Raw genomic sequence first — 25,287 nt, 5'->3', positions numbered from 1 at the left:
GCTCGTTTTGAAGTAATTCGCGTGAGTGCGTGTTTGTGTCAAAGTTTGGCAAGAAATTCATCAGCTGAAATATCTTTCTTATGATATGTCCTAATTTCTTAATTAAATGATGAGTTTTTAATAACTCATATGTCATCTTAAACCGAGTTAATAAAAAATTGGGGACTATTAATATCAACCTCCATGAAACTTAATATTTTTGAAATATTTATCAGCAAATATTAGAAAAATACAGAAATTTAATACTAAAGAAATTAAAAAATTACTGCTAAGCACCTTAACTAACGAAAAATTAGGAGGATTAATTGAAGTTTTTTTTTAATGATGTAAAAATTGTGATAGTGATATTTTAAATTTATCTTTCATTTCAACATCTCCAATATATATTATTCAAATATTTTGAACTGAATAAAAATATCAGTCGATATGACTCGCAACTTTATATAAAACGATACTTAACATAAAACATGCACATCCGTTTTCAAATCCACTAGGAACTTGCAAGAAAATAAATTCTAGTATGTTTTACTATTCTTGAATTAAAACATTATACCGTCATAAATTATTTTTCTCAGATTAAATTACAGCTGGGTTTTAATTTTCCGGAATTTATTTCATTTTTTTTAACTGGACAGAAAGAAAAGTTACGGAAATAAAATTGTTCCTTCTGTTTTGAAGTTAGAGTTGAGGCTTTTGAGAAATAGTTGTTTTGAATTTGCTTTTTTCTATTGTGTAATGTAAAATATATCTCGCATGAAAATTTTGAATACTTTTACTGCTGAAAAAGCACTTGCTTGTTTCATTTTTAAGTCGAAAACGTCTTTCAACCTCTATTTAATTACATATTTTCCTGACAAAGACATACCTGTCATATTTCTAAGCTTTAAAAAACTTTTAATTTAAATTCCTTTGAAATAAAATATGTTATATGAAAAGAAAGTTATAATAAATACAAAATGCAGTTTAATGTTAACTTGAGATTAGCCCATTTAACATTTATTATTTACCCAGAAATTAGGAAGATAAATGTCTTTTCCATTGAATATTTTTGCCCTGCAGTCTATGCAAATGGAAAGATTAAACATTTTTATTTGCGTTAAGTATTGAAATAATTTCGCAAGAGGTATTAATTTTCGTATTGTTACAAATCTGTAATGTTGCTTCCCAGCATAGTTAGTTCACTCACTGGAAGCTGCATTGGATACTGCTCGTGTGCAAATCAGTTATCTTAGAGCTTGGAGACAAACTTGGCGAACATTTGGCGACTTAGCGATGAATTTGGCGACTTTGGCTGCAAAAATGGAAATTTCTGGAAATCTCGAGAATTTTAACGATTCATCCAGTTGGAATTGAGATATGCCCGATTGCTCCAGAACCTTCTCGACCCGCTTCCCGGGATCTATAAAGGCTGGTAATCTCAAGCTGGAGTCGTAGACAAGTATCGAGATATCGAGAGAATAACGAAACGTAGGAATAGTCCGACGAAGAACCAGATGCAATTGCTGAACTGAGTTGTGTGGTGAGTTCTGGTGTTTATTGTGGAAGCAGCATCAAGCCCTGTGAGGAGTAGCCAGTCGTGAAGTAGTGTGTCAGCAGTTGGATACAGCTAAAGCGAGGAGACAGAGAATTGCAGCTGTTTGGAGCGAACGTAAAGCTACAATGATCCCCCTCTCCAGTTGACTTCTGTCTGTCCGCTTTGTGTACTGTGGCTACTGTTTGTTGTAGTGTGATGCTGTGTGTAGAATGTGTTCTTCTCGGCCGTATATATTTGTCGTATGTGTATTCGTCGTCTTTGTGTTAAAGTCGTCGTGTTTAATAAACGCCGTCGTTGTTTTCTACTGAGGCCTACTGATAGTTTCACACTATACACCTATTACAAACGAACCTAGGGATTTTACAGAGTTAGTAGAATTGAAGTTCCGTAACAATATTGTCATAATCGATGTAATTAGTTCAATAAATTATGCTTCATAATTTTTTTCAAGAAATAGCGAATTTGAGATCTGACAATAATCGATAGATTTAAAACAATCATTTTATTTGTTACATGAACCTTGAAGAAATACATACATAAAAATATGATCTGTCCATGTAAGTCATTTAAGACCAACTTATCTAAATAAAAGTATTAAAAGTCATTCTCTCCCACTTGCCCTGTTTTCTTAATTTTAACATATTTCACTTCTATATTTAATATTTTTATCACATAATCAAATTTCGTTATTGCAATGTTTTTTTTTTTAATTTTGTTATTGCAGTGTAAAAGAACCATGACATTTTAATATTCCTCAGATTTAAATCTTTATTAATTCCATAATTTTTTTCCGTTACAAAATTAAATTATTTTCTGGTTTAGTGAAGGAAAAGTAGAAATAATAAAACGAAATTTGAATAATTTTAGTTTAAATAATAACATCTTAAAATCACTCAAGTTTAATAATAAGATTTCTGTAAAGAATTAAAAAGTAAAATCGCTATGAATGCTATTTGAATATACACCACATTCGAACATGTAATTAGGCTACATATATTCATTTCACCAGACTAAATTCTTTGCTCCCATCCTTCTACAGTAAAACGTTTCTTTTATAACTTCAATCAAACATTTCGTTTCATACTTTTCAAAAAAAGGAATATTTTCAATTTTGCTATAATTCTCTACTGATAAAATACGAAGCAATATTTACACATAGAAAATAACAATTATAATAGAGCAATTCAGGAATTTCAGAACTGATATTTTGAATTGGAAAATGTTTTTATTAAATCAAAATGTAACTATGAGGAATTTTATTATCATAAAAGTTTAAAAAAATAGCAAAATGCTTGTGGCTTTTTACTTAGACATTCACTAGCGATTTACAACAGATAAAAATTCCATTAAAATTGCTTAATTTTCAGGTATAAACTTTCCCTTCCATCAGACTAAAATTAAACTTTATTCATCTTTAAAAGATTTCATTAAAATATTAAAATTATAAAGAAATTAAAAAATGATAAATAATAAACGATCAATTGGAGCTTGATCTTGACTGATAAAGTTTAGGGGAATGTAAAATCAAAAGCGTTATGAAGTATTGTTGGGTCTGTCGCTTTCAGATGATTCGTCGTTCATATCTTCAGTAAACTACAAGGGGAAAAAAAGTAAAATGTCAAAAATTCAATGTAAGCATATTTTCTGTGTTATTAGTTTTAAATAATAATCATACTAATTTTTATAAAATATACTCTTGGAGCCTATTTGTTTCACGTTATTAGTTTCTTTAAATGTTCCGATTCCGGGAGGTTAATGCATGAATATCGTATCATTTATAGAAAATGACGATATTTTGCAATAAAATGGGTTTCTATTCAAGTGATCAACCTTTCCACTTCTATCATAGTTACATTATTTAGATTATTTGCACATACTTCTTGAACTCGGTCATGACAGTTTTTCACATTGCGTGTTTGTATTGATGTCTTACAACGACGAATATTGCACATGATTTCTGAAAATATTTAACATTTTATTTCATACTGTGTTATTTTTTTAACCGACAGGCCTATGTGATGAGTTGATCTAAGCATCAATAAAGGAAATAGAGGAACTTTGCTAATTCGAATGATTTATTTTTTCTTGTGAATTTTTTTATTAACAATTTTTAAATAATATCATTTAATGGGAATTCCAATTAACTCAAAGTCAAATAAAAAAAAATTATGAAATTGTTTTTATTTCTATTTTTTTCTCAATGATCACATTTAAATAATAGTTATAGCAATTAATTCATTCGAAAATTATGTTCTTTTACATTTTTTTTCAATCAAATAAAAAGCAATAGAAATTTTTCGCTTTTAAAATGTTTGAATGCATTAATTGAGGATTAAATTATTTCGAGCTTTTACAATGCCATTTTTAATTCAAAATGTCATATCTATTTGCTATATTATAATGTTACTTATTTTTTTAAAAAAATTAATCAGTAATATTAATCATAACTTTATAACATTTATAATTTATTCATTAATTATCCTATATATTTAAGATTGAATACAAAAAAAAATCCTCTCCACTATTTCTATTTTCTCTTGCTGTTCTTATTTTTAATTTTAGTGTTTCTTATTTTCGATATTTTGATAAACTGACTGTTTTTGTGGCCCCATCAGCTCCGAAGCAGCCAAGTTCAATCGTATTTCGATCTTCCATAAATATATCTGGGATAAACTTTGCCATTAGCAGTTTCAGCAAAAGAAACAACTGTCGCACAGCCTACATTGTGCAAGCAGTATTTAGTGCTGGAATTTTTCCTTACACACCAAAATGATACAGAAGTTCATTCATTGGTCCGAATTTATAGGAAATACTAAGCCCTCATTGCATCAAAGGGCTGTTGTTCTGTCATGCTTAATTTGAAGACTCCAAAATATTAAATATAGCAGCCTACTTACGCTCATAAACAAAATTTTAAAACATCAAAGCACTTATCCTATTATGCTTAAAACTTTATTGAGTCATTAATAGATAATCTAATTTTTACAGTAAAAATGGTTCTTTTTCAGTCTGCGTGATTTAACTCAATTTCCTATCTACTTAAAAACTTATCAGGGGCTCCTCAAGACAGACCGCTCAACAATAAACTGTAGATGAAATAAATACACGAGGCGCGTCATACGATGACCTGTTTCGCAGTTATAGAGATCGGCTGCAAAATATTATGTTATGAAACTATAGACTCGAACCTATTTTATGAATTAGGAAAACACGGCGTAGAATAAGATGTTTTATTTATATTGGAGCCAGGATATTTTTTGACAATCAAGAATTCAATGAGTTTTAATGTGCTTATCTTTGCTTGCAAGATAATTAGGAAATTTGCTTTCGTATGCAGCTCAACAAATAGCAGTTATATACTATTTAGATTATATCCATTTCTAGCTTTGTTATTTTGCATATATAGATAACAGTTCTTATTCTAAAAATTAAAGAGCATTTAATAGCTCAAGTCATACATCAACAAGCAATCTCTTTCAACGATAAATGTGTTAAATAACTTTGCCACCTTTTGTGCATTTTAAGGATAAATATAAATTTAGGCCTAGCATTAACAATTTTCATTAGTGGCTGAAAACATCTGCTTACGTCTTATGTATTAACGGCTAGTTAAGAACTTTAACCGGAAAATTAACGGGACGAATTGAATATTTATCTTTTTTATTACTTTATTCCTAATTTATTACAATTTCGAAAATCTTCAACAAGCAATACGTGGAATTTTTTTAACGTTTCAAGTTTAAATGAAGAATGCAAAGTCATGCGGTGCACTTTGAGTGGATTGTGCCAATTTAATTTTGAAATCCATAGCAGTACTCGCAGGAAAACAATGACGTGATACTACAACGAAACTGAAGACAAAGTGCGTTTAGTTGTTGCATGTTAATAGTAATTACGTTATATGAGTATTAGGGTTTATACAAAAACCGACTTTTTGATAAACCGGTTTCCAAATTCGATATTTCCAAAAAAACCGGTTTAAGCCGGTTTTTGAATTTTTGTCAAAAAAATAATAGGGAAAAATAAAATATTTTTCCCTATTCTATTTTTTTATTTTATTTTAATTTATATAAAATAAAAAAACGAAATCAATATCAAAGTCAAAATATAAAAAAATTAAAGATTACATATACATATTACTTACACAAAATAACGAAAACTCAAACAAAAATTTCAAATAATATTTATATTATTTTCACTAATTTTAATTTATCCTAAGAAAATAGGATTTTAAAAAACAAAATATCCACTGAACGGTGGCTAAATCTCGTTCTTATTTTGGACACAATATTGCCTGAAATTGAAAATACTCGTTCACTAGTTACTGAGTTTGGCATCAAATTACAAATCTAACTTTTTTGTTCTTTTATTCGTTTGTTCAAATAATGAAAATTCAGCTTTCAGTGTCTTTGGATTTGTAAGTTTTTCTTCAGGGTCTTCAAGAAACTAAACAATTATATTATTTTCGACAATTATTTTATGAACTGCTTTCAAATGATTATGTAGATTGCTCGCAGATGATCCTTTGCAGCTCAACATTTTATTACAATGATTTCAGATTGCCTTGTCTATCCCGACTTTTTGAAACTATCCCAAACTTCCGACTTACTCATTTTTATCTAAAAATGAAATTAAAGTTATTGAATAAATATTTTTGACGTTTATTTTACAATTTTACTATTTTAACTATTAATATTAATGCAATTTAAAATATTCTAATCTACACATTTTCTAGGAATTTTGAAAAAAATTCTTCTTAATCTAATTCCGATGCTTACTAAAGACATAAGTTATGTTAAAATGTTGCGAAAGAAAATATGGAATATTTAAACACCCTGTGTTTTATTTAAAATTCCATTCAACAGAAGCCAGAACTTCTTATTTTACCCTAATTTTTGATAGAAGAAATTTATATAATAAAATTTAAATTTTAAGATGTAAAATAGAAAATATAAACATAAAAATTAAATATACTTAATACTTACGTTATTTTTACCAAATATAACAACTTTATATTTTTGTTTCCAGTTTTCACCTTCACAATATTAAGCAAACCGGTCGTGATTCCAGACGGATCGGATTCTGAGACCACATTTCGACAATTCCATTTCATTAAGGGGTGAGACGCGGAACGATAAGTACATTTGACCTTGGATTTCTCGCATTAGATACTTTTTTAGTTCTATTTTTTTCACGTGTATATGAGTGTTATGTCATTTCTGACAACATTTCATTTTAAATGAATATTTCGTATTGATACAGCTAGTTCAAGTGGTTTAAAAACGCTTTCAGGAGTGGTACGAAGAAAATTTTATATAATATAATTAAATACTGTGATCAAGAAGCAGAAAACGGGGAATTATTTATTAATTTCACTCGTTCTTCGAAACGAACCAGTCAAATTGCTGACGTTTCTATTAACGCCGACTTCATACCGATAGACAAAACATCCGACGAGAAGCAAGAAATGAACTTTATCAAACTTTTGTTTCACCTAGAAAAAAAAGTGAAAAGGGATGTTCATGAAAAGCATAAATTGACGAATTCGAGGCGCAACTGTGCAGAGCCCAAGCACTGGCCAACGCAACTTGCAATGTTGAAAAAATGTGTTTGTTGCCCGTTGCATAGAATGAATAGCAAATCAAATAAGTTCAAAATTAATTTTTACATAATAATGTGAATTCTTAAAACCGGTTTTCTTAATTTAAAAGCCGGTTTTCGAATGTGACAAATTTACTTTAAAAAACCGGTTTTTTAAAACCGGGTTTGAAAACCGTCAAACTCTAATGAGTATGGTGTCATATAAATCGGCTCTTTAGAGGGGGTTGCAAGAGAATAAGATTTCTTTTAGGATCCAATATGCAATATTACGAAAATTATCAGAAACACTGAGGATTTTTTTTTTTCGTGTGTAATAGTAGGACTGACTTACCAATTCTTGGCACCACTTTTCAACCAGATCTGAATACGTGGCTTCCTTTTTATTCTTTCTATATTTTGAAGTTTTTGACGTCTAAAAAATAAAAATATCCAACAAAGTTAATGTATATAGTGACTTAAATGACATAACACCTTAAGCTGTTACTTAGTTTGACCTTCTGGTAATCCATTCCGAGCAATAAGTTTGTGTATTGGATAAAATGAATGTTTTGTACACAATCAAATTTCTATAATTTAAATTTGCTCAAATAAATACAGTCCAATCTTTGAAGTGAAACACAGGTCTCATAAAAAAGAGATTTAAAAAATCCAATATTATAGAATGGAGGAATAGTTACAATCATAAATTTAAAAAAAAATGTTTATTATTTTTGTTTAAAAAAGTTATACAGTATTGACATGTAAAAAGCTACAATAGAGCATGCAAAGATAAATAGAAATACGTGCGTGCTTTGAAATTAGTAAATACTGCAATATCTGTTTAGGAAATGACTGATTTAACTTTTATTATAAGAATAATCCAAGAATTGTACTTAATTACTAATTACCAAGTACTAAATTAGATAGCTTTCATTTTTATATTAATGAAAAAAAATTTCAAAACAAGCGGTATATTTGAGAAAATGCCACTGAGAATGAATAGCGTGTGAGGCATTGAAATAAAGAAAATAATCATTAATATGTCTAATAACATTTTCTTTTAAGAAAATAGAAGGAAAAAGAAAATATTCTTTTCAAATATCAGTACTATCAATTCAAAACCAGTCTTGCGTTTTATTTAATACCGTGTTTGTAATTTTCCAATTCAAATCAATAAATGCTAATAATGGATACTAAATGCTTATTTTCTATATTTACAAAAGATTTTATTTGAATTTAAATTCAATAAGCGACAATTCTTCACAAAAAAAATCTTAGTATAGCTTATTAGAATTTATAAAATTCAATTGTAATGGTTTTAAAAATAATTACTTACATTAGATTTGCTTGGTTTTGCTTTAGATATACTTGTAGACAAAGGCTGCGGAGCGATCGTGTCTAAATAGGAAAGGAATTTATAAATGAATTTTTCTAAATGTTGCGAAAATTTTTAATCCCATGAAAATAGAATTCTCTTTTTTTATCTTATATTTCTTAAGAGGTTCATTAAAATATTGTGATACATATCTGGGAAAAAACTGCACATTCTTTTGAAACTTACATTTAATTTGCATAAAGTGATAATTACTAGAAAGCTGAAAGCAAATATTAGAATAATATGCATTCCAAGTACCCAACCATTAAAAAATAATCGGGTGTCTTTGTTACTTGTTTTTCTTCCTTGCGCTAATTTTTTTTCTAGTTTTAAATTATAATTTTTTTAACAATTTTTAAATTTCGATTTTTGATGAAATTTTTGAAATTCATACAAATTTTTACGATTAAAAAACGAACTTCAAAATATGACTGGCATTCTTTTCTCATCTACTTATTTGATTAATGTCATGATGCAAGACCTTAGTAGTAATGTTTCCATTCTTTCAGATTATCTGGTTATACTTTCATGAATATAGTCAGCATTATCTTTTTCATGTTAACTGTATAGAATAAACTTCACGAAATATCATCTCAGATTTCTTCATTTATTTCAATTCGTTGGATTCAAAATCAACTGAAATCCTTATATTTGTCATAAAATCCCAGATTTTTTTTTTAAACTAGAAAACTGGATCTGAAAAGTGATTCATTCCTCTTATTTATAATTCAATTTCTAATAATTTCGCAGAGTAACTTCTACATAGTTTCTAAAAAAGCATTCAATGCTCTTTAAAATTAACGTACTTTGGATACAATAAATTGACGAATACTGCGCCAAAACGCTTCAGTCAAACGCCAGAACTCATTTAAATCAAGACTAAGGTTTTTATTTTTATAACTTTACAATACAACCGAACCAAAAGAAAAATGCGTCCTGATGACAGTAGAAAGAAACATTATTTGAAACAATTTTTTTTAAAAATTAAGAATAGCAGTATATTATTGAAAAAATAAATAATTACAAATATATTAAGAAAAAAACAAAATAGTTGCTAATATAACGAGTTTTTTCTAAATACACTTCAGTTCTACTTTAAATAAAAGAGGAAATAATTAAGCCAAAACTTTTAATCATCACCAAATATAATAATGCAATACATTACCGTCCTTGTTTTTGCAAAATTTGCAGCCTGTCTCATTCTCGTTGTTTATATTTTCTTGCGAAAGAGTGAACGTGACATCCTGTAGAATTAAAAAAAAGTTTAAGATTACAGTAGCATTTGTTCCCGAATATTTTACATAAAATTTGTTTCTCTTCCTTTATAGGCACTTCTACCACATTAACACAAAACCATAACATTGCTACAAAATCGTCATGATACAGTCAAACATCGAATATAAAACGATTTTAGTATTCAGAATATCGAACAACATCGAGGACATATCATAGAATAACTGATCCTAATAAAATACATGATCAGAGACCTAGATACACAATAGCTGTCCTTAGAAAAAAGTTTTGTACTTTTATGAAGTCCGAATGTGGTATAATTGTTGTAAATATTGCATATGCAATGATTGTTCTTATTTTAAACGTGAAATCATTTACGCTGATCAAAGGTTTGCTCAAAGATTTAACAATTAATTACGCTATTGTCTTTATTTTAGAAGTATATTCTCTTCATTCAACGTTTTCTTCAATACGATGTTCAAAATAAGAAAAAAAAATTATAATTTAATCAAATAATAAAGTCATTTGTAAGCAATATCGCTGATTAATATTGCTTCAGCATTCTTTTACTATCTCTTGACAAATTTAAATTGTGTTACATACCTTTAAAATCTTGCACGTTATTCCTCGATTTTTTTTTTTTACCTGCAGTAACAGTTTTTGAAGTACTGCAATTATTTTAGGACTTTATGTTATGAATATTTATATTTAAAAATTCTTTACTCTAAAGGTTCAATTTATGAAAACTGCTTGTTAATCTTATTCTAAAATGTTTTGCTACTTTCGTGCTTGTATTTATTTTGCATTATGTTTTAGACAGACAGACAGACAGACAGATAGATAGATAGATATGCCTCTGCAAGTATTTGTGCAGCTTTTATGTCAAGAGAAATTATATAGCTATACACGGCTCAAGCAAAATGTCAAAATTCTTGACAAGTTTTTTCTTTTTTTCTTTATTATAGTGATGTATAAAATAATAGTGATGTATTTGCTAAATTCTTTCAGCATGAACGCACATTCATTCTATAAAGCTAATTTATTATTTGAAACTTAAAGTAAAACCAATTCAATCTCATCCGATACACATAAATTAAACCGCAACTATTTAATTTTAAAATTATTGCCTTTCTTTTCATAGATAAAAGTCTATGATATATATCAGAGTTCACTCTATGCTTGAACCAATGCATAAAATATTATATGCTAAAAATAGCATCTAACTTTAAATTTAACCGCTTCCATTCGGAAGAACAACTTGCTAATCCTCATAAATTGAGAAAAATTTTATTGGACAAAATTGCAATATTTTATAAGATTAATAAAAAAAATGAATCAGTTTTCAGTCATCATTCACGATTCACTTTCTTTCACAAAATTCACAAAATGAATTCACGATTTCACTTCCTTTAAAAGAATTTGTCGAAAATATTACCAAAACTGAAGTTCCTTCTCGACTCGAATTATCTTCAGCAGACAATAGAGTTGTCTCAGGATCATCATCTACATGAAAGTAATAAAATAAGTTTATTTCATGTATAAAGTAAAGAATTTAAAGATATTTAGTCCAAGAAGGATATAAAACCATTTACTTTTCAGTCGATATTTTTAAATGAGTATTTAAATTAGAAAAGCATATTATGATTGTATTACAAATATTACAAACATTTAAAATAAATTTTATGTATCATGATAGATTTTTCCCTTTTTAAATTAAAATGGTTAGAATCAATCGTTGGACAAAAATAAAATGAACTGGAATAAAGAAAAAAAAGAATTTTACATTTCAAATGTCTTTATCCATAAAAAGGCTCGTAACACCATCAACGTTTTACTCAAATGGATTTTAAAACAGCAACTAGACTCAAAGTGAAGCTCCGGCCATCAAATTATTCTGCGTTTTAGACGAATGTTATGAAATAAGATGCTCTGTAGAATAGTTAAGTTATAGTTTGCCGCCTGGCAAGTAAGTTTACATCGAAAATGGTTTTACAGAGAATTTTTATATATCAGAGTGAAAGTTGAGCTACGAGTTGTTGCTCAATTTTGTTTCATGTTTACGTTTCTCTTTTTGTTTTTGTTTTATATTCTATCGATTTACACACTCTGTGCATGCGAACCGAATTGATATTTTGAATTTAATCCCTCTTTGTTGTTTACTCTGCATTTAAAATTCTTAGAAGCGATTCGAACGAAAACAAGGTCTTAACAGTTTTTCCAACGAAATGCGTTTGAAATTCAATTTCTATTTTCAAAACCATGAGTTCTCTTTTTTGTGCGTGTGGGGAAGCTTATTTGTTTTTCTAGATTAACATTTCCCGTTTAAAGTCCTTTGAAAACAACTACTTACTAATGGATCTGGTGAATTTGCACCAAAACTTCACTCCTCTCACTTCCATACCACTATCGTGAAGAAAACTAGCACTCGATGGCAAAGTTATTATGCAACGTACCGCATAGACGGGTAATAGAGGTCTCGAACCTGGAAGCCTCTGATCTCCACGTCTTAACGGTAGTTTTTAGAAGAATATGAATGAAAAAATATTAATGAAAAAAAGTTCTCATTCATATATTTGATTAGAAATATCTTATTCCATAGCAAAAGCAAGTTGTAATTATTAACTTCAAATATAAGAATATAGTAAAAAAGGAAAAGTCAAAAGTATTAAAAGAGATCCCATTAAAAGCATATCCTCCAACAGATTACTTACAGATATTAATTACAAACATATCCTACAACAGATTAATAACGGAAATTAGTCGAAAACTACAGAGTTACGTATATATAGTGAAAAACTACTGTTAACTTCAAAAAACGCCAAAAATATTCTCTGCCCGTATCCTTTCTCATAGCAAAGATAGTAGTGGTTAACGAACAAAATTTTAGCATGGTTTTAATAAGGTTTTTAAGGCGGAATCTTGTTCTTGTATGAATGCAAAAACACTGGTTAGAAAAGGCATATGGGAGTTTGCTATAATGTTAAACTGAGCAATGCTGACTTAAAAAAAGTTCTATTTAATAAAAATTATAAATGTCTAACAAACAGTATTAATTTGTTTGCTCAATAAAATTTTATTGTTTTTTAAGTAAAATTATTTCACTTATATATTTAGACAGTAATAAATGTCAAATAATTTTGAGTAATGTTTTAATTAATTAAAATTCCTTGGAACTAACTATTATGCAATAATTTGTTGATATTATGTTATATATTATATATCTGCAAGAAGTGCTAAGGACGACTGGGTAACCAATGTTTGAAGGTATGCATTAAAAGCGTCTATATTAATTAAATATCGGCAATTTTCTCGTACTTCTTTCATACAATATATCTGTTCCACCATGCATCTGAAACCATACCATACTATTATGCGTTTTAAATTTACTGAAAAGTCTTTCTTATCCATGTACATTTGAAGAATTCCTTTTAAATGTTGTAATCCCATTAGTGTTATAACTGCCAACAAGTAAAATTGTAATTCTAATCCAATAACCACATCAACATTCTAAGATTTTCTTGGAAGTGTCTATATAGCAAAAAAAAATATTTTTTCGTAATATTTCTTTTTTTTTTATTAACCTTTCCAAATTAACTGTATAATTAAGGACCACAATTTATGAAGGAAAGTTTTCACAGATTTGATCTATGAAGACCAAAAATTCCTAATACGGAAAAATGATACACCAAAGATTATTATAACTACTCAAAAAGTAAACCGAATGATATACAAACCTTTAATAATATCTTCATTCCAAGAAAAACCAGACGTATCACTTGTTTCTATACTAGAAATATTCCTCGAAACGCCTTCTGTGAAAGTAACATGCAAATGATTAAAGGCATCTTGTGCTTCTTTCAAAGCTGCAACTTCGTTCGTTTCGATGGTTTTTAGTTCAGTTTCATGTTCACTGTATAAAGTACTGATGTATTGATCTTTTTCCATAAGATTTTCCTTGAAATTCTGCAAAAGTCACATTACAATGTATAAAGCTTTAAAAAATTGAAGTAATAAATAGATTTGATAAATTATTAAAATTATTAAGAAAAGTACTTATATAAGGTTTTTTGAATTAAACAGATTAATGATATACTTTTAAACAAAAAAACGAAAAAAATAAGTAGTTAAATTTTATTGAGTATCATAAAAGCTTTAATCCATGACAAACAAATAAAAAGATTTTTTGTTAAAAGGACAATTCTTTTTCACTCGACAATACGGATTTTTATCACTTTTTTTAAAAGAAATTTCTCGTTTATTCTCTAAATTATTTTTAGCTGACTCAGAGAATGAATTTGGCAACGAGAAATATTTCTATCTAATATGTAAAAAAAACTGATAAAAACTGTTAAAAAGGGATTAAGATAGCGAAGAAAAAATACCTGAATGCTAGATGTTATACTTGGCATTTCTGTTCTTCTTGATTTATCATCTAAAATTCGCTGTTCCAATGCCGTTATACTTTCGTCTGAAAGCTACAAGGAGACAAAAGAAAAATTATGAAATGCATCATTTTCTCGCCAAACGGTTGAAATAAAATTACAATTGTGAATGTTTCATTTAAATATCCTAAATTACAACAAAATGTCTATCTTTCTTAACATTCTATGCCTTTCTAACATATTTAATTCAAAAAGATGTTAGAGAATCCAAATTAATTTAAAAGCGGTTGAGTAATTTCTCTCTGTTCTAGACAATGTTACACAAGTTATTGTGAACGGATTCGAACTATTAGAGCTTTTTCAAATATAGCGTTTTTCGCTAAGGCTTGATGAATCTAGAACCAATTTAAGTAGCTGTCTTCTTTGAAATTATGGTGCAAAATTGCATCAAAAATAGGCGTAAACAACGGGATTGTATAAAAGAATAGAATCTCAAGAAGTTATAAATTAAAATGAAGATTATCATGAGAAAACAAAATAAAAACAAATATCCGCTATAACGTTATAAAAAGTATTTTCAATTTGGGGTAGATAAATATTTCACTAAGCCTAAATCTATCATGAAATACTTCATTAGATGAAGCCAAACTTTTTAAAGATAAACTTGAATAAAGATTTTAAATATTTAACACCGAATTCCAGGAAGATATTTAACAATTTTAAAAGTATATAAAAATACCAACATTTTTGTTTCACTCTAGTTTTAAGAACAGGAAGCTGATTGTTTGAAACGAAATCAGCTTAAATCTCATGAAAAGTTTATTTAAATTTTTGAAAACTAATTACTTTAAAATTTTAATTAAATGCTTTTTTGTAAATAAAAATTTCGAAAAATTTGTTATAAAATGAAGGAAAAATAGCGCGACAACAAAGTTAATATAATTCAAAAATATATTGAACTTTAAAGTAAAATAAAAATATTATGACACTGATTTTGAAAATTAGAATTAGCCAAAATATGAATTAATTTTCATTGATTAATTTCGATCTCCGATTTGAACATTTTCCTCTCCATTCAAAGTATTTTTTGCCATATTTGATAGGTGGTCTTCAAATCATCAGCCCTGTACAGCTCCAACATACTGCACGCTTATATTATTGGGTGTATTTAAAAATTTTATAACCTCAAATCGTAAATTTGCCAAGTACCCTTAACAGAACTGAGAAATAAAACAATGTTTTGTAAATCTTTTAAAAGTGACAAAATCCGATGCTTTTGAACAGAGCCTTTATAAAACTACTGTAAACTGTTATCGAAATAAAACATACTGAAATAAATAAATAAAATTGCAAGAAAATGAGTTTTTATTTAGATTTGGATGACTGCATAATTTTTTTAAATAACACGCTTAAAGCTTTCTCAATCAAAATGAAAACAGTGGCGCGATTATGCTGCTTTTATAATTTAGCATTTTTATTCCATTTTAAGTACACATCAGAATACACTAAAAGAACGTAAAAACATTTCGACATTAGTCATCATGACTATAATCAATATCTGGTTGATACATCTTACTCACAATTTCCGACTTCGTCCTAAATCATAACATTAAAAGTGTTAAAAGAGATTTAAAAACAAAGCTGAATCCAACCTAACATAATTAAAATATTCTGTGTTGCCGATGCAACTTTCAACTTACCTTTGTTTGCTGAACACAGTTTGTGAATTCCGAGAGAAGTTCCTTGAAATTTGCAATAGCGTTATTAGCACTTCCTCGCTGAAAAGTAATGAAATACTTTTGTTAGTTTTATATAAAGTGAATCAGCCATAACATCCTTTTATTATTTCTTTCTTGACTGTGCACATTTATTATACTATCGTTATCGTATTTAGTGAACATAGTAGTTCATACTATGCTCTAAATTGAATTTTAAGTTCTGCATTAATATATACAATACAGAAATGAATCGCCATTGGCATTTAGTTATTATTCTTTGAAACGGTTTTGCTAAACGATTAATGGGTTTATGAATGTTTTGTCAAAATTATATGTAAATTGTCTTATTTTCCATTTTTGAAAGTTTTACTATCGGTTTAAGTGTTACGAAAGACGTTTCCAACAATTATTGTTTGAATCTAAATATTAATATCGTTCCTGAATGCTAAAAAGGAATATTTTAAAAGAAATAAATATATGATGGAAGGAAAATCCATATTGATTAAAATGGATTTTATTCATTTTAATTATGTGTTTTTATGACATTCATCATGATATATTTAATTATGTAGCCATGCTTTAAACCTAACATTTTTATTCATACTTTTAATAAGTTCTTTTTTTTTTTGTACATAACAGTAAATATGGTTTTGATGCTGTATATTTTTGTTGTTTGTCATTGGTATTTACCACAGATCATGTCTCAACTTTTTATTTATGAAATTTTAATTCGTTATAAACATTTAGTATTTAAAATATGCTAATGAAATCTCCTGACTATGATTAGACGTGCGAAAAGTTAGAATTTGATTTATAGTGTAGAAATATTTTCATTCTAGTCTAAAAAGCAAACAAAAAGAAAGATAATCGTATAAAATACCCGAATGCCATTATAGAATGTTACTAGATCTCTGAATCCGAAAACACAATTTTGTAAATATGTCTATGAAAACGATAACTCAAAGATGCTTTGAGCTAAACAGCTGAAATTTAGAATATGTTCTTTACACTAAATTTGAAGATTTCTACCTAATATTGAAGAAAATCCATTCAGGGGAAATCTATCTGGCTGTCTTCCCCAAACCAGGATAATACGATGACAACAAAACGTAAAGTGCTATATAAATAAACTTTTGTACACATCTTTTTGTTTACTTAACCCGCGAGCACTCGCACCGGGTATGACATGCCCGATCCATTTTCATTCAGCGTTTTTGTTACTTCCTGTTTTTCGGATTAGGCAAGAATTTCATGTAGCTGCATCCAAGGCCACATTCTTTCATTAAGGGAAAAACCAGTTCTGTTCTAAAAATAGATTTTGAGAAAGAGGGGTTGGGAGCATGTCATACCCATGCGAGTCCGCGTGTTCGTCAAACGTTTCCATTTCTGTCTCTTAGTTTAGTGCAGTATGACGCGCTATATGAATTACGAGGATGAAAGTGAATAGTTACGACATCTTATAGAAACTTTCTAGTGACGATAGTGTTGCCTCTGAGGATGAAAAATACTGCAGCGATCACGATTCTTCCACTGAAATTGAGACAGAAATAGAAGATGAATGTTCACTGTCAACAACAGATTGTTATATAGGTAAAGATAAAGTAACAAAATGGGAAAAGACAAAATATCGGCAAAATGTTAGGAAGCCTTCAAGGAATATAATTAGCAAGCTTCCAGGTAATACACCTTATTCAAGAAATGTCGCTTCTGAAAACACTGGGACTCGCTCTTTCAGAACAACACAGAACCGTAAGCCTCAAGGAATAATAACAAATCCAAGCATTTCTAAGGAATTGGGATTTACTAATAGTGAACCGCCTGCAAAAAAGCTCAAAGGAAACTATAAACGATGTGCATTTTGTCCATGTAATAAAGACAGAAAATCAAGGTTTATGTGCCAAAAATGTGAAAGGAGTCTCTGTGTAGAGCATCAGTATGTAATTTGTAAAAATTGTCTCTAAACATGTAAGTAATTATTATTAAATTCACTTAAATTCTTAAATGCATTGTTTTGTAATATTTAACTACCTAAGGTTTGCTTATAAACAGTATTAATTAATATTTAAATAGCAGAAATGAATTAGGGTATGAGATACCCGGCGCGAGTTCTCGTGTTCGAAACGGGGTGCGAGTGCTCCCGGGTTAACAAGCGTTATTTCGAAACTCTATGACCGGATGTCTTTAATAACATATTGCCGTAGAAGTGGCTGATAAAATTTTTCTCGAACAAAACTCACACGAGCCGATTTCTTTTTAAAGTCCAACAGGAATGCAACCTACCCAATACCAGGTTTCTATTTTAGGAGATATATAGTCTCTGTGAGAAACAGATGCTGTTTTACATTTCCATTACACAATGTGTCTAATACACTGGAAAAGTTTTCCATAGATATTGTATACTAAGCGAGATGAGAACCAGCTCAAAATTATGAAGGTGGTTCAATAACTAAGGCAAGAAATCCTCTTAAAGAAACGTTTTATTCAGGGAATCAAAGAGAAAGAAAAGTATCAGTACATATTACTTTCCAACACAATCACCGCGATTGTTGAAGCTTTTGTACGATCAGTAAACCAAACTGGCATATAAAAAAATCAGGGTCCATTTATCTTCCAATCATCTTCTAACAGAAATCGTGGAGTGCTACTACGCTTTTAAGCTCTACGGTGGCTTTTGACTGCTGAGATTATATATTCTGTATGGAAATGGAATATAATTGACACTGGGAATTGGTGCCTTACTTTAGCTAAACTTTTGGTACCTTACTTTTTGAACCACCTACGTAGAACTTAAATGAAAAAGTAAAAGTCCTTCTAAAAGTAAACATTATTAACTAACCATATCTTCCATTTTTTCTTTTAAAGTTTCGTTCGACGTGAACGATGTTTCTTCTTTAAAGGATTCTGTTGATTTCATAGAAGACTCGCAGAATCTAAAAGAAGAACCTTTGTAAGAATCTTAAAACCAAATTTACAATTAAAAATGTACTTAAATTCTTTATATACTTACGTTATTAAAGACTCAACATTGCGCATTTCACCCTCTGCATGTTCTCTGAATATATCATGAGCCTGTCATTAATACAAGATTTATTCAATAAAAAAATAATCAGTTTTCTTTTATTACAAAATATTTCATTAAATTTTTCTTTAAATATTTCGCAATTCCGAATGAAGGGGTTTTAATAAAAAAGTATTGTGTTTCAACTTTTATTGTCTTGTATATTTCAAAATTCATTATAAATATTGTAGAATCATGAAGTCAATTTTTCTTAAAATCATCGTGAAGTTGCGCATATAAGTCCAAAATTTATTCGCATTTAACACTATTCTAGTGTCAACGAAAACACGCAGTTGTGCTAATTTTCAAAAATTTATAGCGAAGTGAAAAATTAATTACAAAAAATATTTAACAAACATGAATCAAAAGTTAAATAAAAACATGTAAAATTATTATTATTATTTTTTACCATATCCAATAATACAGTATTTTATATAAAAACAATTCAAAATAATTCCAATATTTCCTTACTATAAATGCAGAAATGATTATATAAGATAATCATGTGCCATCCGTCTATGGGGAACAATAGCTGTTCCATGAAATTGAAACAAATTTGTATCAAGAATTATACAAGATTTACATTGGATTATAGATTTACATTAAAATTCAACGTGTTAGAAAAAAAATTATTCTGATATTAAGTCTACATATCTATATAGGATAAAGTTTTAAATAGAAATTGAGCATACCAAAATACTTTTCTCAATATCGTCGTCCAACATTTCTGTGAAAATTTTTTGCATTTGTTCCACAGCTTCCTCTAAAACACTTATTTTTTCATCAAATTTCTAAAAAGATTCAGCAGATTCAACATCAATAATTAAAAGGAAATCTTGAGATATACAATTTTGAGTTTCAAATTAATGAATACAATTAAAGGATCAAATACATATTAAAATTAAGAGAGTAGGCCAATGTTTTAAAATGATTTTAAACCATGCTTCATTAATTGAAATATTCCTTTATCGACATTTTATATAGTAAAATATCATTCAACAACTTTAGGATGCAAAGTCTTGCAGTGCAAAAATGCATCAGTTGAATCTACACAGAGTTTTGCATCAGCTTTGATTAAATTGTGCCAACGACTTTGAGCTGAGCCATTAAATTTTATTGTTGTTACTTATGACACTTGCCACGGACAAGCCCGTTGTTCAAAGACAGCCGATTTACGCCTAAGGGAAGGCGCCTTTTGTTTTTATCGTAGAACCAACTAGGGCCAAGAGTACGACTTAACGACACACACGTCACAACCCTTTTTACGGGGCGGACTTCATTCACTCATCCACAGATCGTAATTTAGACCGGAATCAGAGAACGATCACCCCTGATCCAGTACCCCCAGTGGTATTACTCTCGACAGTGGTATTACTCAGCCACCAAGCACGTGGGGAATCTTCGGCCGGCGGGGTTCGAACTCGCAACCTAAGGGACGCGAATCCAATGCTCTACCAACCAGGCTAACCCGGCCTGATTAAATTTTACTGCTTCTTATATTTACATAGATTATACAAAAGGCAGTAGGAATTTATTCAACAAAAAGCAATTTCGTTTTTGTTACTTTTGATAAGCGGAATTTGAAACTGAAAAAAAACCTGTGCTGATGTCAATTAGGAGTTTGATGCCTTTACGATTAGTATCCACTAATAAGTCATTATTTCCAAACAAATTATTACTAATTATAATATACCAATTATCAATATTGCCCTAAAACTTTAAACGTTTCGTGAATGGATCAGCTTACTTAACCCTTTCTAGACCGTGAGAAGTATGCTTCCCACCAAATTTATCAATCTTTGTATGAAATTATGTAGGTTGGCATAAGTTCTGACAAATTGTTTTAATAAGTTAGAAACTTAGATGCTTCAGTTCTTTACATCAGACAAAATGATGTGTGTTGATTTGTTACTTAATTATTAATTAATCAAATTAAATTTATCTAATTAGCTAAATGAATCCCTTTTCTTATTCTAATTTCAAGCCTAAAAATATTTTAAGATAATATGACTAGAAAGAAATGGCCCTTTAAAGGGTTAAAGAATCAAAAAAAATACAAACATTACAACAAAAGATATACTTGTTTCTGCTCCAATATTAAGAAACTGAAGAAACATTACCTTTTTGCGTTCATTTTCGCTCGATAATGCTCCAGATATCAATTCATTGTACTCGTGTATAAATTCCTCCTGCTTCTTGGTTACATCTTTACAAGAATCCCTTAATTCGCTTAAATGTTGATCTTCTGACGATAGATAGATGTTTAGCTGATTTTCCTGTCTAGTCAACTAAAAAAATATTTAAAATTAAATTACACTCTTCAGTACAATAACTTCGAGTTCATGCTAAATATTTAAAAAAAAAACAGTCAACTTAATTGCAAACTTAACTATCTCTTACTTTTTGCATAAGTGTATCTCTCCAGTGTGTTAGAGATTGAAATAAGTTACGCAGATTTTCTTCGCAGTTGGTCAATAGTGGTTGAAGCGACTCGAAGTTGCAGGGTATCTATAGAAAGAATTCATTATCTATAGAATTAATCTATAGAATAGGTATCTATAGAATTAATTTATCTTATTTCTTAGAAAAATATTTACATTTTTTTTTTTTATTTACAGAAAAGGAATATCAATCATTACTTGAATATGAAAACTTAATATTTAAATTTTGTTTGAAAAAAACTTTAATTAGGGTTTGTAATTATTTCTATTTAAAGATTTAAATCTCTCGTATTTAGACTCCAATAACTAAATCCACAACATAAATAATAATCTTAATAGATAAAAGCAAAGAACATGTTTCTTAAATTTAAACAATGCCAGTGACATAACTACAAATCGTGTAATCAATATAGTTAATCACTGACAACAATTTAAATTTTGAGAAAAAAAAAGAAATCAAAAGCAATTATAAAAAGACGTTGCCAGTTGATTTATTTAGAATGCCATCTAGGCACGAAGTAAGATATTCAACTTAAGGTATTTTATGATTGCAACATGAAAAATATTTCAAATCTTTCGTATCGGATTTCAGCTGTAACAGATAGATTTCGTGTAGTATAGTTTTATGAAATTTTGAATCGCCGGAATTGTTTAAGGCTGACTACATTTAAAAGGCGGTATTAATCAAAATTAACACTTTTTTTTTTGCTTTGTTTTAAAACCTATTTATTTAGGTTTCAAAATCTGGGTCTCCTTTCCATGATAAATAGATACTGACATAGGTTTTTTTTATATATAAAAACATTAAAATCTGCTTTTTCTATTTGAAATTATCTAAGCGCTTTAAATCTCGCAATGTGATAGCTTGCTAGATTGAATAATACTTGTTCAATCTATTTTTGTTGTCAATATGAGTAAACCATCTACAAAGAAATACTGAAAATGTTCCGAATCGGGTTGAGAATTCTGTTCCGCTAATCATTTTCCCATTACATTCTATTTAATTTCATTTGAATAACAGGTAACGCGAAGCAATACAATCTAGTATCTAAAACACTAAAATCCTGGTACAAGAGATTAATAGGGACAACAATCCAAATGTTCATGAGTCATTGAAAGGGTATGAATTGTTAATTGCCGCTTATATACAGGGTGTTGCCGCATTCAACCGACAAATTGACAGGGGCGGTAGCGGGCATAAAGATAAATAATCATCATACAACACCGGGTCCCAAATGACGTTTAATTGGTGAAAATAGCAAAAATATAGATAGTCGGAGAGCTGTTGGAAAATGTAAAAAATTAATAAAAATAAATTGCGTTTCAACTACGAATATTTTTTAAGTGAAAGCACATTCTTAAAAGTTTTTTTCATGCTGGTAATATGCGGATTTGATGATCTAGGGGGTCGTAAATTACTGAAAACAAAAAAGTAGTTTAGAACCCATATTTACAAAAACATTAAAACTTGAAGAAATATAAAAACTTGAAAATGTAAGGAATTTTATAGACTATAATTTGATATAAGTGTGTAGCTTGAGAACTGGGGAGTTTTAAAGATATTCAAGAAAAACTAAAATGGGAACCAGAAAACATCGCTGTAACATCAGTACCGATGTTCGCAAAGAGCGTTGTTAAATTCGGAAAACAAATTCAGAGCAAGGATAATAGGCATTAAGTAGAGGAAAAATTACCAGAAAAATTAAAACTTTTAAGAATGTGCTTTCACTTAAAAAAATTCGTTTGTGAAACACCATTTTTTATTTTTTTAATTAATTTTTTACAGTTTCCAACAGCTTTCCGACTTTCTATATTTTTGCGATTTTCACTAATTAAATGTCGTTTGGGACCCATGTTGTATGGTGATTCTTTATCCTCCTGATGCCTACTATCACCCCTCTAAATTTGTCGGTAGAATTCGGCAACATCCTGTATAATAGCGCTGGGCTTTTAATTTTTTGACATGATCATTAAAGAATTTTTTAGGGCTGTATGATAGCAGAAATTTCTGGAGGGAAATTTACTAAAGAATCTAAGTTTTCAGATTTGCTTATGATTAATATCAAAACCATACGGCTAATTACATCATTACTTCATTGACGCATTGCATTTTTTTTTAAATATTAGATGCTAATTTTTATTATTAAATCAACGTAGCGATTATTCTTATTCATATTTGCGTCATTGGAGTCGCACAATATTCAATGGTTTAACGCATTAAATAGTTAAATATTTATTTATATAGGATACATTTAATAAAATTTAATGAAGCAAAAGTGGTTCTCACAAGGGTAGAAGCACTGGATTCTATATCTGATCGACGTTCTTTCGCTTTAATTTCTTCATTTCGGAGAGCTTCCTTTAAAGCTTCATGCAAGTTACTCTTCAGTTTTTCGACATCATTTATTACATTCTCAAACTGATGATTCAATTTTTCAGCGCTATCTGTAAAGGAATCTATAAAAAGAATACGTTAATAACAATATATTTACTTATGTAAAGATTCATCTTTTGAAATTATTGAACTCGGTTTGTATTCTTTTGAAATCTTGTTACATTTTTTATGGAGCATTTTCTTAGTTCACTCATTCGTTTTTAAAAAGAATTAGATAAAGAAGATGCAAAATCAAAATAATGAAATACAGATTAAGATTTGTCTGTTCATTCAATGGCATTAATGACTTAACAAAAAAGAACATCTGAAACAGACAACAGAGAAAGAAAAATTCTTCCCAAATGCTGCAATCAAATAAGATCACTCTGTTTATCTTGCTTTAAACACCATTGACCAAAATTGTCATAATGTTTTAATGCCATATAATGATGACTGGGGAAGAAATCAAACAGCATCTTTCGATTTTCTTTTCTTTTACAGAAACACGTTCATGCCGTATGTCTACGAAAAGTTAACGCTGAATATTGTGGAAATTTTATGAATATAAAGAAAAAAATGTTAGGTGGTATAAATTGTAAATGGAACATACCGAATCCACCATTCAATGATGACAAGTACTTGTCGCATTCAGTTTTTTCGCACACAATATTCTTTTGTATTTCATTTATACAATTCATGAGTCGATTTTTGAACTGCAATAAGGCTTCATTAAAATTTCTTTGTGCTCTGCACATGCTAGAATATTGTTTTCGAAGGCGAGAGTTCTCATTTACAACTTCTGATGTTCTTTCTTCCATCTAAAATTGAAAAAAAGTATATCGATTTACTCTAGAAAATTTGTCTTTAAATTATTCGGAAAATTATCAGTATAAACACCAAGGTTATATCTTAAATAAGGATGTCACCGCATTTAGCCAACTGGAAAGCTTTAAATCTGAGTATACCCTACAAGAAAAATGTTCTAAATTGCTTTTTATTATCTGCCTTTAAATTCAAAAAGCTATACAGGAGTTGAAACACTAATGACAAAATATTAAGCATGCCAGTAAGAATCGGGAAATTATTAAATGAGGCTTGAAAGGACATTGACGCTTAAATGCTAAATAATTCGAAATAAATTATTTTACTCGCATAGTTATTTCTGAATTAACAGAAAAATTCTAAAAATTCTAATTTGGCTGTAAGATATGAATAAATTGATTATTAATTACAAAACTTCCCTTTTCTAATATAACAAGACGGCTGTTTAAGGTAACACAATTTTGTGCCATGGCCAGAAAATGAGGGTGACACTTGAAAACAAATCACTTCTCTCCAAATTCCCACATTACGCCAACAGAAGGACCTTTGATTCGTGAGTTACTCAATCCGAACTAGGGCTATTTACTTGGGGGATTTTCCTGGGAATAGATCTTCCAGTCCAGAAGAAGAGATTGTCATGAGGCCAGCTTGGCTCAAACTCTGTAGTGGGTTAATTTATGCCTGCATTTAACTTAGGCATTTGTAAGTTAGAAACCCTGAATTATAAATGGACTGTAGGATTTTGAGGATAAAAAAAATAACTGAAAATA

At 29.1% G+C, this 25,287-nt stretch overlaps 1 protein-coding gene across 2 annotated transcripts in view; it reads right to left on the bottom strand.

Moving 5' to 3' along the window:
- Nucleotides 1-2,784: 2,784 nt before the first annotated feature.
- LOC129960431 (kinesin-like protein KIF11) overlaps nucleotides 2,785-25,287 on the bottom strand; it is a 47,041-nt gene continuing 24,538 nt past the window's right edge. For both annotated transcript variants that reach the window (XM_056073856.1, XM_056073857.1), the window contains 15 exons: nucleotides 24,306-24,513; nucleotides 23,609-23,778; nucleotides 21,281-21,388; nucleotides 21,001-21,168; nucleotides 19,573-19,671; nucleotides 18,830-18,891; nucleotides 18,659-18,752; nucleotides 15,805-15,882; nucleotides 14,105-14,197; nucleotides 13,457-13,685; nucleotides 11,158-11,225; nucleotides 9,655-9,733; nucleotides 8,451-8,512; nucleotides 7,467-7,547; nucleotides 2,785-3,127 (listed from right to left, as the gene is read on the bottom strand). In XM_056073856.1, coding sequence (XP_055929831.1) covers nucleotides 3,068-3,127; nucleotides 7,467-7,547; nucleotides 8,451-8,512; nucleotides 9,655-9,733; nucleotides 11,158-11,225; nucleotides 13,457-13,685; nucleotides 14,105-14,197; nucleotides 15,805-15,882; nucleotides 18,659-18,752; nucleotides 18,830-18,891; nucleotides 19,573-19,671; nucleotides 21,001-21,168; nucleotides 21,281-21,388; nucleotides 23,609-23,778; nucleotides 24,306-24,513 — 1,659 coding nt within the window. In that variant the 3' untranslated portion in view covers nucleotides 2,785-3,067. The remainder of the gene's footprint in view (nucleotides 3,128-7,466; nucleotides 7,548-8,450; nucleotides 8,513-9,654; nucleotides 9,734-11,157; nucleotides 11,226-13,456; nucleotides 13,686-14,104; nucleotides 14,198-15,804; nucleotides 15,883-18,658; nucleotides 18,753-18,829; nucleotides 18,892-19,572; nucleotides 19,672-21,000; nucleotides 21,169-21,280; nucleotides 21,389-23,608; nucleotides 23,779-24,305; nucleotides 24,514-25,287) is intronic.

This window comes from Argiope bruennichi, chromosome X2, assembly GCF_947563725.1.
Source record: "Argiope bruennichi chromosome X2, qqArgBrue1.1, whole genome shotgun sequence".
Taxonomy (NCBI): domain Eukaryota; kingdom Metazoa; phylum Arthropoda; class Arachnida; order Araneae; family Araneidae; genus Argiope; species Argiope bruennichi.
Note: the sequence above shows the minus strand (reverse complement) of the source record. Positions and strands in the feature narration are given on the sequence as shown.